This window comes from Pollicipes pollicipes, unplaced genomic scaffold, assembly GCF_011947565.3.
Source record: "Pollicipes pollicipes isolate AB1234 unplaced genomic scaffold, Ppol_2.1 Scaffold_1600;HRSCAF=1878_pilon_pilon_pilon, whole genome shotgun sequence".
In the NCBI taxonomy this organism is placed as follows: Eukaryota; Metazoa; Arthropoda; class Thecostraca; order Pollicipedomorpha; family Pollicipedidae; genus Pollicipes; species Pollicipes pollicipes.
In genome coordinates this window covers 25,221,784-25,238,813 of record NW_023595962.1, presented here as the reverse complement: position 1 = coordinate 25,238,813, position 17,030 = coordinate 25,221,784, and the positions used below count along the sequence as shown (strand labels likewise).

General features: G+C 51.9%; 1 protein-coding gene across 1 annotated transcript in view; it reads right to left on the bottom strand.

Moving 5' to 3' along the window:
- Window positions 1-17,030, bottom strand: part of LOC119089659 (altered inheritance of mitochondria protein 3) — a gene marked incomplete in the record, with an annotated part of 95,585 nt that overhangs the window by 32,674 nt on the left and 45,881 nt on the right. The window contains 1 exon segment of the mRNA XM_037212455.1: window positions 1,119-1,206. Within this exon segment, the coding sequence (XP_037068350.1) occupies window positions 1,119-1,206 (88 nt within the window).

The following is a 17,030-nucleotide window of genomic DNA, read 5'->3' as shown; positions in this document are numbered from 1 at the left end:
TGGACGGAGTTGCGCGGGGCAGATGCCCATCTGTTTCACGCGCTGCTGCTCAGACGACGGCCCTGACACTGCTCCTTTGATGGGCCGGTAGGAGTGGCTCGCGGCAATGACATCAGGCGGAGAGACACCTATATTGTATGCGCATGGCAATATCCATATTGTACAGTAAAAAATGCAAGTCAGGTGGTGTCGTGTTGGAAACCGAGTAATATTGTAAGACGCTGGCCCGAGGAAAGCGAGAGACTAATATCCGCCACTCAACACCGTGTAGCACTTTCCATGCGTCGCACTTGCTCTTTTCGGCCTAGGATCACGCAATATTGGCGTTATATGAGGCCTTACAGTGCGATGACTACATTTTATCAGTTGCAGGCGTCCTGCAAATGACGCTTACTGAGAAAACGACATAGGTCTTTTTGCTGGCGTGCCCATATGCGCCGCGGATATTACGTCGTAGCTACGACGCGGGTATTACGTCGTGTGAAATATCACGCACGGGTGCGCATCCTTCACCGCGGCGTGATGGCCGGCATCGTGATATTAGCGACCATTTCACTCTTTCCCATTACGCTGCGTAACAGGGGTTCGCAGTAATGAATGCCATTGAAAAGTGAGACATTGTGGAATGTGCCGATGAAAGTGTTGCATGATAGCCGTATCGCTTGTCTATGCGTTTTCCCGACAAAGCAAGCATCAAGCATTAAGTCGACCGCTAAACAACAATGGCCCCGTCGAGCTATAAGCACGGTGTATTTCAAAGGTCATCTGTAACATTACTTGCAGCGCCACGAGCATGGCGCACCTTAAAACGTTGTTACAAGTTGTGACTAGTTCACGCGGGCGACGCTAGCATGACACGTCTGCTCTTGTTTTGTACCTTTACGCGATCCCGGACGAGTAGCAAAAGCTTTATTGAAAGCTCGCGAAACGCGACTTAAGGGTAACCTGGGATCCTGCTCTGGTGCGAATTGACCCTTATCTTCCGACGCGGACTGCGGGAATTGTTGGCCAACAAGGAGGTCGACCCACCGTTCGTCGTTCATCTCCTGTGTTTGGCAATGCCAATGACCATGGCTCATTCTAGCTCAGCGTCGCGCGGGTAGTCGTTGTGTACTCACTCTTTTTGGTCGGCACAGTGGCGTCATCGATGGAGGACGCCGGGGTCATGACCTTCTCGAGCGGCACCTTGACGGCCGACTGGCTCTTCTGCAACGGCAGGGGAGGGGCCGTGAGGGACTCCGCTGCCACCCCCGCAGCGGCGGGCAAAGTGGAACGTCAAAACGCGGCGATGGCGGAGCATGTGACGTCGGAGCCGACCGCTGCGGCGTGACGTCAGGGAAGGTGACGTCAGTGGCGCAGCGCTGGCCCTGGCGGAGTCGGCACGCGTCAGATGGCGGCGTATACGAGGGGGAGGTGCGCCCCGACCGTCTGCTGTGCGCGGGGAGGTGCGCACCGACCGTCTGCTGTGCGCGGGGAGGTGCGCCCCGACCGTCTGCTGTGCGCGGGGAGGTGCGCCCCGACCGTCTGCTGTGCGCGGGGAGGTGCGCCCCGACCGTCTGCTGTGCGCGGGGAGGTGCGCACCGACCGTCTGCTGTGCGCGGGGAGGTGCGCCCCGACCGTCTGCTGTGCGCGGGGAGGTGCGCACCGACCGTCTGCTGTGCGCGGGGAGGTGCGCCCCGACCGTCTGCTGTGCGCGGGGAGGTGCGCCCCGACCGTCTGCTGTGCGCGGGGAGGTGCGCCCCGACCGTCTGCTGTGCGCGGAGGTGCGCCCCGACCGTCTCGCTGTGCGCGGGGAGGGAGGAGTGCTGACGTGCTGTGCGGGGAGGTGCGACCAGACCGTCTGCTGTGCGCGGGGAGGTGCGCCCCGACCGTCTGCTGTCGGGGAGCGCCGGGGGTGCGCAATGACCGTTTGCTGTGCGCGGGGGGAGGTGCGCAATGACCGTCTGCTGTGCGTGGGGAGGGCGCACCGTTGGTGCGCGGGGAGGTGCGCAATGACCGTCCGCTGTGCGCGGGGAGGTGCGCCCCGACCGTCTGCTGTGCGCGGGGAGGTGCGCACCGACCGTCTGCTGTGCGCGGGGAGGTGCGCAATGACCGTCCGCTGTGCGCGGGGAGGTGCGCAATGACCCTGCTGTGCGCGGGGAGGTGCATACCGAGCCTCTGTGGTGGGCGGGGAGGTGCATACTGAGCTTTGTTGTGCGCACCGACCCTCCGCTGTGCGCGGGGAGGTGCGCACGGACCCTCTGCAGTGGGCGGTGAGGTGCGCACCGACCCGCTGTCGTGGGCGATGTCGCTGTTCAATGAGACGTTTACTGATACGGTGACCCGCTGAACGCTGCGCACTGGCCGATCTCTGCGCTCCAGTGGGCTCAACGCCGAACACCATGCTGCTGGGCGAGACCTCTCCGATCAGCGCCGTCTCCGCTGCCTAACAGGTGGATTAAGCCGCGAGACCTCCCGATCAGCGGCGTCTCCGCTGCCTAACAGGTGGATTAAGCCGCGAGACCTCCCGATCAGCGGCGTCTCCGCTGCCTCACAGGTGTATGATCACTGTCCACCACGCCCGATGGCACCACCCGGTGCCGTGTGCGTGGAAAGCAGCTGGCCGGTCGGGTCGGGTCGGGTCGGGTCGGGTCGGGTCGGGTCGGGTCTCGGGTCGGGTCGGGTCGGGTCGGGTCGGGTCTGGTCGGGTCGGGTCCGGTCATGTCGGGTTGGGTCGGGTCGGGTCGGGCCGGGTCGGGTCATGTCGGGTTAGGTCGGGTCGGGTCGGGTCGGGATGGGTCGGGTCGGGTCGGGTCAGGTCGGGTCGGGTCGGGTCGGGTCGGGTCGGGTCGGGTCGGGTCGGGTCATGTCGGGTCGGGAACAGTGTTTAGAACTCTGGCTCACGTGGTCCATATGGGCCGTTGTGTCGGCGGTGTGGAGCGACAAGACAGACAGAGTCCCAGCCGCTGCTCTGGACACCTCTCTGCGCTCGCTCCCGCGGTGGCGACAGGCGTTCGGTAGGTCACGTCATCAGCGTAGTTGACATAGTGTAAATTTGGTGAGAATCTTGCTGAGTTAACCATAAGGCTGGGCGTACAAGGCATTTCTGCTGCTACGAACAAAAGCCAATGATTTGGTAGGGATGCTATGCCGTCCTATTCCTCCAATGTGTTTAATGCTGTTTTGGGCGTGGAGTGGGGCACGCTTATGAAGTGGTTCTGCTTACCCGGTGTTAAAAAAACAGCTGAATGCTCCCAATCCCGGATGTCATAATACACATGTGATGTTTTCAGTTGGCTCAGTGGTTGACTACTGAATGAAAGGCGTCATTGCAATTGATCACAGCCACAGTTTCGTTACACCCTTACGCTGTAAGAAAATGAGACGGCCTGGCTACAACCACGTCATCATTCGCAGGTATGCCCACTGAAATATCTTAAAATACGACAAACGGACGCCATTCACCAGCGGTAAGAATAGTGCATAATTTACATCCTATGCCTTGTTACTGCCATGGCTGGATCATACCTAACACTTCGCGCGCGGTACCGATTACGCAGAGTTAGCTGACTCTGACACAGCCGTGCTGTCATGCATGTCGATGGCCACCGAACGGCTAATCCGCTCCATTCGGCGTAATTAATGCAGCTGAAACACGTCAGCGGCGCTCGCGCGCGACCGGCCGGGACTTCCGGGAGGCCGGCGCGTCCCTTCCGCCCGACGCCAGCACGCCGTCCAGCCGGCAGCCAGCCCCGCCATAGCTCGCTCCGCCTGCAGCTCATGACTCTGGCTCACGGCATGACGTCATCAGGTGTGCTGGCCGTGAAGCCGCCACATGACGTCATCAGGTGTGCTGACCGCGAAGCTGTCACATGACGTCATCAGGTGTGCTAGCCGCGAAGCCGTCACATGACATCACTGAATTGTCTTACTGCGCGGTACCGCGTCGTCGCTTCACGCGACGCAATCACCGAACATGGCCTAGCCCCTACTGCCACTTCTCCAGACGGTTCCGTCCACAAACTGTTCTACACGAACAGCATGCCACAGGTCTATAAGGCCGACCAAAAGATCATCCGATCAATTGTCAGGAGACAATGTGAGCCAGCGGCCCCAGGGGACCGGTTGGGGCTAATTAAATTTCACCAAAATCTTACGGCATATTCCCTACTTATTACAAACAACCGACTCATGGAGCGCTTCTACTGGAGCAATCCAACGTAATGCACCATTACAAGTGTCCGTTCGGAGACCGCACGCTCTGCCCGAACTGTAACTACACTGGATTGACGGCCACCTCACGCTAGTAGCCGCATGTCAGCGCACATCCAGAGCAGCGGTCCAAAAACACATACGGAATCCCAGCCATGATCAGCGACTCACCGGGCAACGAATGGTAGATTACACCACCATCGTAGACAGATGGCACGATGTGAGGCGGCTAGATGTGCTCGGGGTCGTTTATAGACGCGACATGAACCCATCTATCAAAAGACGGGTCAGCGCGAGCGGAGCCCCAGTTCTTTACGCGGGGAACCGGTTGGGTACTGGATGATACCTAATAAGCAATGTCGTGCAGCTGGAAAGCACTAACTTTAGCGAGAGGTGATCTTATGGATTGAAATTAGCTTCCGCTACTTTTTGCTTTAAAGCAGTCGCTGATGATACCTAGCACGTATCGCAGTGTTTGTGAAAAAGTACGCTACATGAAGAGTGAAAAGTACGCTACCGTTTTGTAGCTGGTCGCCAAGCTACGCTGCGTAGATAAGACAGTTTCGATTATTTTATCAGTTAATTACCAACCATGGTGGGTAATTATCTTGCATTACTGTGAAGCGATGATTGCAGTTTTAAGTTGAAATCTTACTGTACTGAGAATGTCAATAGATAAATGAACGAAATATCCCAAAAATGTAGGACACGAGGCAGATATGTGGTTCACTTGAACTGTTCTCGCTATGAGCCTTGATTCTCTTCTCAATAAGCACAGCTCAGAAAACGAGCACTTGAAACGCAAGATCGGAAGTACATCTCGGAACAACGAAGCCATTGTCTTCATTGAGCGATGTATGCACATATATATGCATGCTTGCATGCATGCATGTTCGTCGCTATCTGCACATTTTTCCCTTGGAAACCCTACCTCATCGTCGGAAAAGTAGATATGACACAATATATAATTTTGGAGTTCTTTTACGATGAAAAATATACATTACCATTCTAAGAAAGCTGTGCCTTGAAAATTTTGCATCATCATCTTAACACGCGCCCTGGTGGCCGGCTGGATACCATTCATGGGATGGGCAGGGGTCAATTTGACCCCTGAGATCTAAGGCATCAAGATAGCTAGACACCAAATTCACAGAGCAGATTAATCTGCACGTGAACTCACTTGCGTCCAAATTTGATTTTTCTGGGCCATGACCTTGCATTAAATCAGGTCAGACCTTCTAAGCCAAATTAAATTGAGGCCAGTGATCTTTTCACCCTTATAAGGCTAATGTAACCACATATCTACGAGATTGCTCCTATTTTGCCACTCAGACAGGCGTCTCAGAGATTACGCTAGGTGATCTGTTCCCCAAAACAAAATGTTGACCTGGGCCACTTCAGGGCAGTGACCTGCTATGACCTTAAACAGTTCATGGAACACGTCTATTGCGGTCCTTGTCATTAATTATTTTTAAATGAGCACCAGAAGCATCCCCATAAGACGAGCTTTCCAGTAAAAGCAGGTTAGTTTTGGCTTCGTTCTGACCTTCATACCTGACCCAAGGTCAATGGAAGTGGTTGTAATTCTAAGTTTGATTGGTTTATTGATCAAAATGAGTTTCGCTGCGGGTCAGCTTGATCCTCCCCCTCTCGAATGATTTGTCCAGGATGGCTTCCGAATGGCACGGCGTAGGCAAGCAAAATTTTGCGCAGCTGTAGATAATTAAATAACAGATCGCTTGGTATTAAAAAATCGGATGCACCTTGAACGACCGATGCCCTACGGAAAACTTAAGTTAGGCCATGGATTCAGCGAAGACTATTTCTAGGGAAAACGTTTGATCTGAGGCAAAAACGGGGTGTCAGACGGAGCCTCACATCTCTGGGATAGGTTCTTAGGCTGAACTAAGCTGAAGGCTAAATACACACCAACTCAATTCACATATTCCATTGATCTAGAATCAGTTCTGAATGTCAGACCTATGTAAAATTAGCCTATTTTGTTGCTATAGAGCTTGCTCTATGGGGTAATTTCTGGTACTCATTTTGCATTTGTTGATAAGAACGACCTTACAATACATCTTTCATATACTTCTTGGAGGTCAGGACAGATCACTGACCTCAATGACCAAGGACAACATTTCGTGTTAGGAACACACTGCCTGGTGTAAACTCTGACGCTCATTAAAATGCAAAGCTCTAAGCAGTCTTGCATGATGTTGACCACCATGTCCTACGAAAGGTCAAACAAGGTCACTGGGCCTAAATGAGCACCAGTAATATTTTGCTTAGAACGGATCTAGTTTCTCAGGCACTTTCGACCTCAATTTGAGGTTTGACCAAATTTGACCCGAAGGTCATTATGGATCAACCCAACATTGTAACACAAATGAGTTAATGTGCAGGCCAACACACCCCTGCCAATTTGGTGTCAGTAGCTGTCTCAGTTTCTGAGATAGCAGCAGAGTCAAATTAACCCCACCCGAGCGAAGGGTATTCAATCCATTCGGAACTCTGGAAAACTGGAACCTCTGAAGGTTCTGGAAAACCTTCAGGGGGCCAATCAGACCCCACGCACCCGAGGTTTTTTAGGAACGTTGCTCTTAACGTGGTGATGCACAATTCTCATCCCTAAAAACTCGAAAATGATTACTTGTGCCAATGATATTTCCCGGACGATGGCATAAGGTCTTGGAGCGTAAGAATGTACAGATATGGACGAGTATACGAATGATTTGGTGCTAATAATCGTTTATCTTAACAATACTACTTAGCCGAGAGCCCGAAACCTCGAACGCATAAAAAAGCTGCCATACGCAGTCAGCGGTAGTCATAAACCAAACACGCACAAAGGACGATATTCTACCAAGGCATACAGACACAGACACACACACACACACACACACACACACACACACACACACACACACACACACACACACACACACACACACACACACACACACACACACACACACACACACACACACACACACACGCACACGCACACGCACACGCACACGCACACGCACACGCACACGCACACGCACACGCACACGCACACGCACACGCACACGCAACACGCACGCGTGCACGCACACACACACACACACACACACACACACACACACACTCACACACACACACACACACACATCTGTATAATATACATTATATGTATATATATATATATATATATATATATATATATATGTATATGTGTGTATATATATACATATATGTGTGTTATATGTTTATATATGCTATATATATATATATATATATATATATATATATGAGTGTATTTAAATCTATATATCTATATCTATATATATATATATATATATATATATATGTATATATATACACATATAGGGCGTACCCACTTAACGCTGCCATCAGACCATGGTTAATCACACAGCCCATCGTAGTGAGAAGCGCGGAAATGTAGTAGCCTTTGAATGCCACATGAGGGACATCCGAAGACATTATGAATTGATTAGGTTGGCAGTGAGAGCGATAGTGAGAGTGACAGGTAGAGAGTGAGAAGGCGTCGCACGAGCCCTGCATGCCAACCAGGCAATGGTCCATCACCAATACTGAACCCTTTTTCCACAGAACATTCTCGACTGGTTTCGCCCTTCAGAACTTTTGGCTTTTGTTAAAGGAAATGTTTCACAGTATGAAGATATTGAAAACATCAGGTATGATGAAACAAGCTCACCCATAACTATTGATATACTTTTTGAGTGTAAAAGGCTGTTCTAGACAGCACAATACTCTGTTTAGTAAATATGCTGCTCATCGCGCCATTGTTTGATGACGTCATCATACCACGCACAACATTGATTGAGAGCCAGTTGACGGCCGCTATAGCTGGAAATAGCGCTCACGAACGCCAGATATGAACGTCTCGACAATCATACTTTTATTGGCCTTGGTCGCCGCGTGGCTTATGGAATGGCATGATTTGAATGATGTTATTGTGACGCCATAAATGCCAAGGTGACTTTGAAATGTTCCCCTGACATACCCTTCCCTTTCTCGCGGGCGTGTAGCTCATAAGCTAAAGGGAGTATATCTTAACGAGGGCATGATTGTGAACAGCACCGACAGGTCTCAAGACGCGTATTTCAGCTCAAAACCCCACATAAATGTGGAATACTTCTTTTAACGTACGTTTTCATCTATCAACCACGAATCGAAATCCGTCTTCGAACGTCAGTGAGCAGCCTGCTCCACCGACCGCGCGAGGTCCGGCCTGTCCGGCGCGGACAAAGCCTCGCCGTGGACAATGCTAGCCGCCGATATGAGCTCACGTTACGTCACGTCACGTCACGTCACGTCACGTCACGCCACGCCACTACCGCACAACATGAAACCCCACGGACAGCCAGGGGACCAGTGATAAGCCGGCAGCACCGACGCTCGGCATACTGATCACCCGGTCATACAGGTCATATTGGTCGGCTGGTCACACGGTTCATGCCGGTCATACACTGGTCATCAGGTGATCTCCCAAACCGTACCTAACACCGGGGCCGGCCCAGCACCAACATAAGCCCGCCGCCGTCCTTACAGGTGCGGCGGCTCCGACGCCTGACACACGAGACCTGAGACCTGACCTGGTATGACCTTACATAAGATGATCAAGTCTGAGATGACCTGGTCTGACTTTATCTGACCTGGGTTGACCTGACCTGATTTGACCTGACCTGAACGGACTTGACCTGACCCAACCAGACCTGACCTGACCGAACCGGACCGGACCGGACCGGACCGGACCGGACCGGACCTGACCGGACCTGACCGGACTAGACGCCTGACGTAGGCGCGTGGACGGTGGTCCGGCCCGGGCGTCCTCGACACGCCGAGGAGAGGAGACGACAGGAGGAGACACGCCTCCTGTGGTGGCATTACAGAGTGCTGGCCGCCGCCAGCGTGAGAGTGCACGCCGTCATGCGGGAACGTGGCCCGCCCCGTGGGTCCGGTGCGGCGTCCGGTCCCCGTCCCGTTTCGACTGAGAGAAGATTGATGTTGACAGTCCATCGGTCTTCGTGTCGTTACGTTTCGGGTCGGGATGAGAACTGTTGGTAGTGCACACCTTTCAGCTCCAGTAACGAGTGATGTACCGGGTTCCTTCATCAAGGTTGTGACGGTTGGTCTTGTGTGTTGCACGAGATCACACTTATTTGGCAATGGCTGCAAGATATGAGGAGTTGAGATCATTAGTTATGCATTTCAAAAAAGCAGGAAAGCTACGTTTTAATAACACTGGATCTCACTAGAGAGCTGCTATTTGTTTAGCTCATATAGGTGGCTCTTGGCTTACTCATAGCTGAGTACCTGTTTTATTAAGGGTATGTTTTGGAGTCATGAGATGGACTTACGTGAGCTAAGTGCATTTGCGACGACCATTATGCATATAGATCAGAAAGCATAAATTAACTCTTAGACTAAGTGGGAGAGTGGACGTGATATTTCGACTACAACCCTTTGTCGAAACGAATATCAGTCAAACGCATTGTTAGAAAAGGAAAACTGCGTGTATGCGTACCTTGGAAAAACGACAATAATCTAAAAGTATATTGCGATGTCTTCTATTTCGAAGGCCTAACTGCTAGAAAGGTAATTGGTGTCGTTTATGCAAGTCTGAGTTTCGACGGGTTAGCACGCAAAAAACGTGGTTTGTGAAACAAAGTGTACATTGTGTGAAAAACATGGGAGGGATATAGTCTATATCGGGGTTTATGCACTCTGTCCGTTTGGGATATAATGAGCATCTGCGCGATGACAAAAACAAAACAGGGAATGCCCCTTTCGGCGACAGTTTTTCTTGACAAAACACGCTCCGGCTGAAATTCAGGGAGGCACGGACCCTGTATTCTTTTTAGAGCACAAGGTCATCTACAGAGCACAGGACCAGCCAGACAGGAAAATATGTCAATGTATTCTTATAAGGAGCTGGTGACCAGACCTTCACGTACAGGGCTCACATGGCCAATTATGCCAATGTAATTAGTGCCTTGATGTGTGATGCATGCTAGCTTAAAATCGTTTTCATGCATGAGTGATGCCTGACGCGTGATGTACGATGCCTGTTTAGTTCAAATTGCTTGCATGCATAAGTGATGCGTGATGCGTGATGCTTATTTGCCTCAAAGAACTCACTTGAAATCGCTTAATTGTTTGAATGATGTGTTATGTTTGATGCCTGTTGACATGAATTTGTTTGCACGTACACACATTTTTCGCGTATTTAAGTTCTTATTTGCGTACTGTACCATAGAAATGGCTGACAGTTGATCCCGGTTTATCCTGCAGAGAGCTCCTGCATGTTGGTGGCCTGTAAAAACTGTGGTTCGCTGTTGCAAACAAAACAACTGAACAATCGAGTAGGACCAGCAAGCAATTTTGCATTTACTACTGATATTCTACACGGCTAAGGCCATATCGCTGAAAAACCACACGTATCTCCTCATTGCCCTGTTAATTCTGCGAGAAATAAGACTATTTATACTGAGATGGACTTGCACTTAACTACTCTCCAAACATTACACGCTCGGAAGCGTTACACGCTTAGAAACGTTACACGCTTGGAGGAGAACAGCACCGGGGTGTAACGAATGTCCTTGTCAGCATTTGAGAGATGGCGATATCCTGGTCTGGGCAGACAGTGATGCCCTGCTCCGAGCAGACAGTGATGCCCTGCTCCGTGGTTGCCTCTCCCCCGTGGTTACGCCAGTGTTGGAGCCTGGTGGCGGCGGACGGTAGGGCTCCTGGTCGCCCCGGAGCTCTCTCCAGCACGTGGGCATGACGTCTGACGCGACACGACTCCATGGCCGTTATATGGCCACCTCTATGGCCATTATATTCGCACCATTTGCTGTTATTATCAGCAGCCAGGGGCGTATTTAAGAGGGAGGGGGATTGGGCCCATTGGGACCGGATTTCTTCGTTGCTGATCGCAGATGGCTCCCAGCAGAAAGTTTGGAATCGGCGGCGTGGTGTATACTCTCAGGGCTTCCCCCCCCCCCCCCCTAACCAAATCCTGGCTCTCCTGCGGATAGCACACATCGAACGGCGAGAGTCAACAGCAGTGGCTAGCCCGTACACAAGTGTTTGGAAGATAATGCTCAACATTAAGGGAAGAGTGACATCTGTGGTCAAAATTTTTTGCAAATACTGATCAAGGTTGGGCGTGTCCAATGCCGGCAGCAGAGACAATCTCCACCAATTTATCCTGAGTGCTCAGGTCTCGCAGCTGAAAAGAGATTTATGACAGTTTGGTGATCAAATTTATCGCTACCATAATAAGATGTCTCTTTTGCGCATAGTTTACCTCATCAAAGCATTTTCTGCGTCATACCGTGACTATCCATGCAAGCAATGTTCGGACACTTACGGCCTACGACAAAAAGGCAGCCTTCGATCGACAAGAACTCCGTTCACTGTATGTACATATTACCACAGCACTCGTCCAAAACGACTTGTGGGAAAACCGCTTTTGTAGCAAAGCGAAGAGAAGCTTAAAATACTTAATGTTTGTAAAAGTACCCAATGCAAACCATAGCAACGAAGCGTTAACGCCATACAGCAGACCTCAGTCATGTGGAATGATCACATCTCGACAGCACGGGGCTCGGTCGTAACGCAATGAAGCGGGATGCACGTGTCTTTCAAAGCATCTGTTGTGTGAATGGCCGCCGGCCAGCACGCAAATGACGAATGATCACCGGAGGCTCTGAAGGAATCCCTGGAGGTTCTGTAAATACACTAAACAAGCTCTGTAAGTGCTAAGTAAGCTCTGTGCGTACTGAATACCTAGGAACGGGGACGATACAATGGTTTCGGAGTGAGTTGGACGTGTCTGCGTCAGAGGTGCCACCGCATTTTTTGTCGTGTTTGCGTCAGAGATGCCACCGCATGTTTTTTAAGGCTTTAAAAAGTTTCGGTAAAAAAGATCTGGCTTATACCTTTTCCTCAATTCATGGTCTAGGTCGTAGCCAGCAAACCGCAATTTTGTCAAAGTATGCGTCCTGATAAACATGTTTTAAATCTCTGCGAAATATTTCTGATCGAAAATCGCTGATGAAAGGTGAGTAGTTAGAAAATGACTGCTGACAAATTTTAAAAGGTTTTAGGAAGTTTTGCACCGCAGTCCTTTACGAAAGGGGCTGGTGACTCGGTATCATTTTCACTTTCCGGAATCAAGCGCAAGAACTGGGTCTATGCATTCCTTGCGATGGGTTCACGTGAGACACTGCTTGTAGCGCGCTCTCATTAACTACAGGAACCAAAGAAGTCCCCCGAACAGTGTCACTTGAGGCTTTGCACGGGGTCTATTCCTGGTTAGCGGCGGCCCTTCAGCGCACGGGCCATAAAGGTCTCCATGGCCTGCCGTGGGCGGCACAGGAACTAGGCCGGCTCTAGTGACCCTGTCAGAGAAGCTGTGAAGTGACCTGCTCCGCTCCGGTGACCTTATCAGAGAAGCTGTGAAGTGACATGCCCCGCTCCGGTGACCCTGTCGGAGAAGCTGTGAAGTGTTCTGACACCCCCCAGGGCAGCCGGTGTAGTGCCCGCTGACCGTCCTCAGGGCAGCCGGTGTAGTGCCGCGCTGACCGTCCTCAGGGCAGCCGGTGTAGTGCCCGCTGACACCCCTCAGGGCAGCCGGTGTAGTGTCCGCTGACACCCCTCAGGGCAGCCGGTGTAGTGCGCGCTGATGACCCCAGGGCAGCCGGTTGTAGTGCCCGCTGACACCCCTCAGGGCAGCCGGTGTAGTGCCCGCTGACCGCCCTCAGGGCAGCCGGTGTAGTGCCCGCTGACACCCCTCAGGGCAGCCGGTTTAGTGCCCGCTGACCGCCCTCAGGGCAGCCGGTGTAGTGCCCGCTGACACCCCTCAGGGCAGCCGGTGTAGTGCCCGCTGACACCCCTCAGGGCAGCCGGTGTAGTGCCCGCTGACCGCCCTCAGGGCAGCCGGTGTAGTGCCCGCGACACCTCAGGGCAGGGTAGTGCCCGCTGACCCTCAGGGCAGCCGGTGTAGTTTGTGTTAGTGCCCGCTGTAGACCGACTCAGAAGGGCAGAACGCGATGTAGTGCCCGCTGACCGCCCTCAGGGCAGCCGGTGTAGTGCCCGCTGACACCCCTCAGGGCAGCCGGTGTAGTGCCCGCTGACCGCCCTCAGGGCAGCCGGTGTAGTGCCCGCTGACACCTCAGGGCAGCCGGTGTAGTGCCCGCTGACCGCCCTCAGGGCAGCCGTGTAGTGCCCGCTGACACCCCTCAGGGCAGCCGGTGTATGTGCCCGCTGACCCCCTCAGGGCAGCCGGTGTAGTGACCGCTGACCGCCCTCAGGGCAAGCCGGTGTAGTGCCGCGCTGTACCGCGCCAGGCGCTTACGAGCGGTGCTGAGCAGGTCCAACACTGCGCGTACTTAAGGTTATAAGGTGCACTGCACCAACAGGGCACTGAAAGCCTCGCAAGCGGCACGTGAGAAAGGCGGGTGAGCTCGTGACTGCGCATCGTGGCATGCGTGGCTTGTAAGGCTCGCATGAACGACACCGCAGGAGCGTGAGGTGTGGAGCGCGTCATATCTCCGGCGCTGTTGTCTGCGGAGGCTCGGGGCGTGACGTTCCATGCGAGGATCACAGCCGATATTGGAATGCTGGGAAAGCTTAGCGGCCCCAGTAATGCAGTGCGCGATGACTAATTAAACGAAGATAATCGACGTCAGGGTAGGCGGACATGTACCGATATCGCCACGGCCGCACACAACTGCGACGGGGCGCAAGACTCAACGGAGGTCACAGGTTCGGCGTCGAAAGAGCCTCGACCGATTTCATTATATATATATATATATATATATATATATATATATATATATATGCGTGTGTATACATATACATGCTTCATTAAAACAATCATTGGCTTCGCATTAGCAAGCTTCTTGACGCATCGTTTGACGTTCTGGGCCTTCGACTTGGCAGTCTTTAAATCTGTACATTTTAACGTGTTGAGACCTCATCTAATCGGCAGAGAAATATAGATGGAGCAAGTAATAAGTTTTGAGTTTTTGAGGGCGTTGTTTTCCATTGCTATCGTAATATGCGCCGAGGAAATTCACAGGGTGTGTTAGCCTGTACGTGAACTCACTTCGGTCAAAGTCTGAGGTTCCTATATCATGACCTTCGAGTCAAATAAGGTTAAACAAGGTCAAACTCCAGGCTGGTCCCTCCAAGTGTCCTCAGAATATATATGTTCACACCTGTTCATACCTGTTGCCTAAAAATGTATCTCAGAGAGGAGTGGCTTCGTTTAACACTTCGTTGTTGCATCAGACGGGATGACTCCCTAGAAATTGACTTGCCTGTGTGTTAAGAACATCTTTTAGCACCGAGAAGATACAAATTCCTATTGTTAATTGGATACGTATAAAGTATATTCGTAACGAAAACACTACAAAGTCACATAGCCACAACTACATGTACGGTAGATACTGCTCACTATCTAACAACTTGAGAATTGTAAAAAAATTGTTTACGGCTGGGGAGAATTATTTGATAAGTACGCTTTCCTAAATTCCAATGCCTCTTCGGCCATTGTACGCCCGAAGAACGTCAGTGTTGCGTCAGTTGCTGTCGTGTCAATGTCCTGATATATTTGTGTCGTATGTATTGCAGAGGTGCCCTGTCGCGTAAGTGCATTGTCAGATCTTGTGAATGTCGTTGTGGTTACACCAATGTAGTGTATGGAGCGAAGCTTGCAGCATGCGATATTGCATTTGAATTGAAACACTATACTGGTTCATTTCAGCCTGTCGGATGTTCAGGGCTGTTTCTCATAAGAAAGTTGATGGTTTTTCTGCTGCGATAATAAATGGTATGGTTTATTTTGTGACTGTTCTTGCCTTTTATATGTCGAGAGATTGTTTCCCGCTAGAGCATTCTCGTTTTGCTTGTAAGCAGATGTCATTTACAATAATAAAAAATACAGTGAGAGGATTGATCGTTCGTCTTGTCCTGGTTTATTGTCAAACTGTCTCGTCATATGTCATTGCACTTCGTTTTCAACGTCAGAATTTGAAAAACCGTTGATCGCCGAGATGTTTCATTTGTGCCAATCCTGAATCTAATGCTGTCCAACCCCAACAATGTTTAAATGCACGTCTATGGAAGGACCTTATGATGTCAATTTTGTAGCGTCTAGGACGTTCACTGCTAGCATTTAAGCACCGTCCGTAGTTAGTCTGCTTTCGGTACATAGCCGTTCTTAATCGTCAATGTCGATCAACAGTCACGACAAGAGAGGGTCTTACATTTAGTTCACCACACACACACACACACACACGCACCACGCACGCACGCACGCACGCACGCACGCACGCACGCACGCACGCACGCACGCACGCACGCACGCACGCACGCACGCACACACACACCACGAACACCACACCAACAGCAAACAACACACACAACACAACAAACAAACTCATAGCATATATATATCTCATAATACTATAATTCCTCACTAACTCCCTATATCTCACTCTCTCCCTCCCTCTCACCCATGCTCTCTCTCCTCTCTCTACTCGTCGCTCTCTCTCGCATCTTCTCTCTCTCTCTCCTTCTCTTCCACAGTTCCCACACAGTTGGGACTTACTGACATACATTTAGAGTCCCCTGGGTTTTCCCAGCATTTCCCCGCCCAGACTTCTGATTGTGTCCGATTTCAATTGCGGACTGATTGCCTCTGCAATCAGCGGAACAACGCCTCTGGTAACTAACGAGTTTCCACTGTAACCGTCACTCAAGCCACTCATCAAAGAATTTCGAGCATTCTGACGGCCTGACTCTGCTGGGAACCCGCGGCGACCGAGGCAGTCACCGGGCAGCTGGATGACAATCCCAACTCACACGTATCAGTGCGCGAGGCAAATGCGCATGTGAACATGGGCACAAAGCGCGAGCTCCAGGTCACGTTTTGCTAAACCCATAAGCTATATCTTGGAGATCGCATGGCATTTGAGTCTGTGCATGGTACGAGATTATTGAGGCTGAAAGCACCAGGCGGAAGCTCTGCATCAAAATCAACATCAAAAGGCTTCAAGTTCCCGCATCATGCCAGGAGCAAACTGCCTATAACAAACTACTCATCTATATTACAGCTGTTATCACCTTATACCCAGCGATGCCTGCAGCTACTGATAAGAAGCGACACTAACCGCCCAGGCAACCGGAATGACTGAAAGTCTCCTTTTGAGAGGATCGAACCCGGACCTCTCGCTTCAAAGTCCGACGGTATCTGTATGGCCCTGCACTCTCCCGCCAGCGGCCACCAGCGGCTTGCCGCCGCTCACCTGAAGGTGAAAGCACCTGCCGGAGAGGTCGGTGAACATCTGCCGCGTACGGGGGTCACTCTTCGCCCGACTGGGTAGGATGAGGTGGCCGTCGCCGCTGGAGGAGCTCAGGCTCCGCTGCCAGCTGGGCAGGCCTGCCGGCGCCGCCCGCCATCGCCTCCTCGCCGCCCCGGTCAGCCCTTCAGTCGCCGACACTGGCACACTGTCGAGCGGAGGCTAACAGGCGAGCGCGCCGCTAATCAGCCCCGTTACGGCGTCCGACGGAAGCCGAACAATGGGTGCCTGAGCTTCAGCCAGCGGCAGGCCCTCAGGTGGCCGGCCGAGTCTGTATTTTTAGGCGGAGCGCGGCGGCGCTGGCGGCGCTGGCGGCGCTGGATTTTGGCAGCGGCCGCTGGCGCGGCGCGGTACTCCGACAAAGGCCGTAGGACGGCGCGGCCGAGCTGGCCACTTCAAATCACGGGGTCTCTAGAAGTCTCCGGAAAGGAGTCT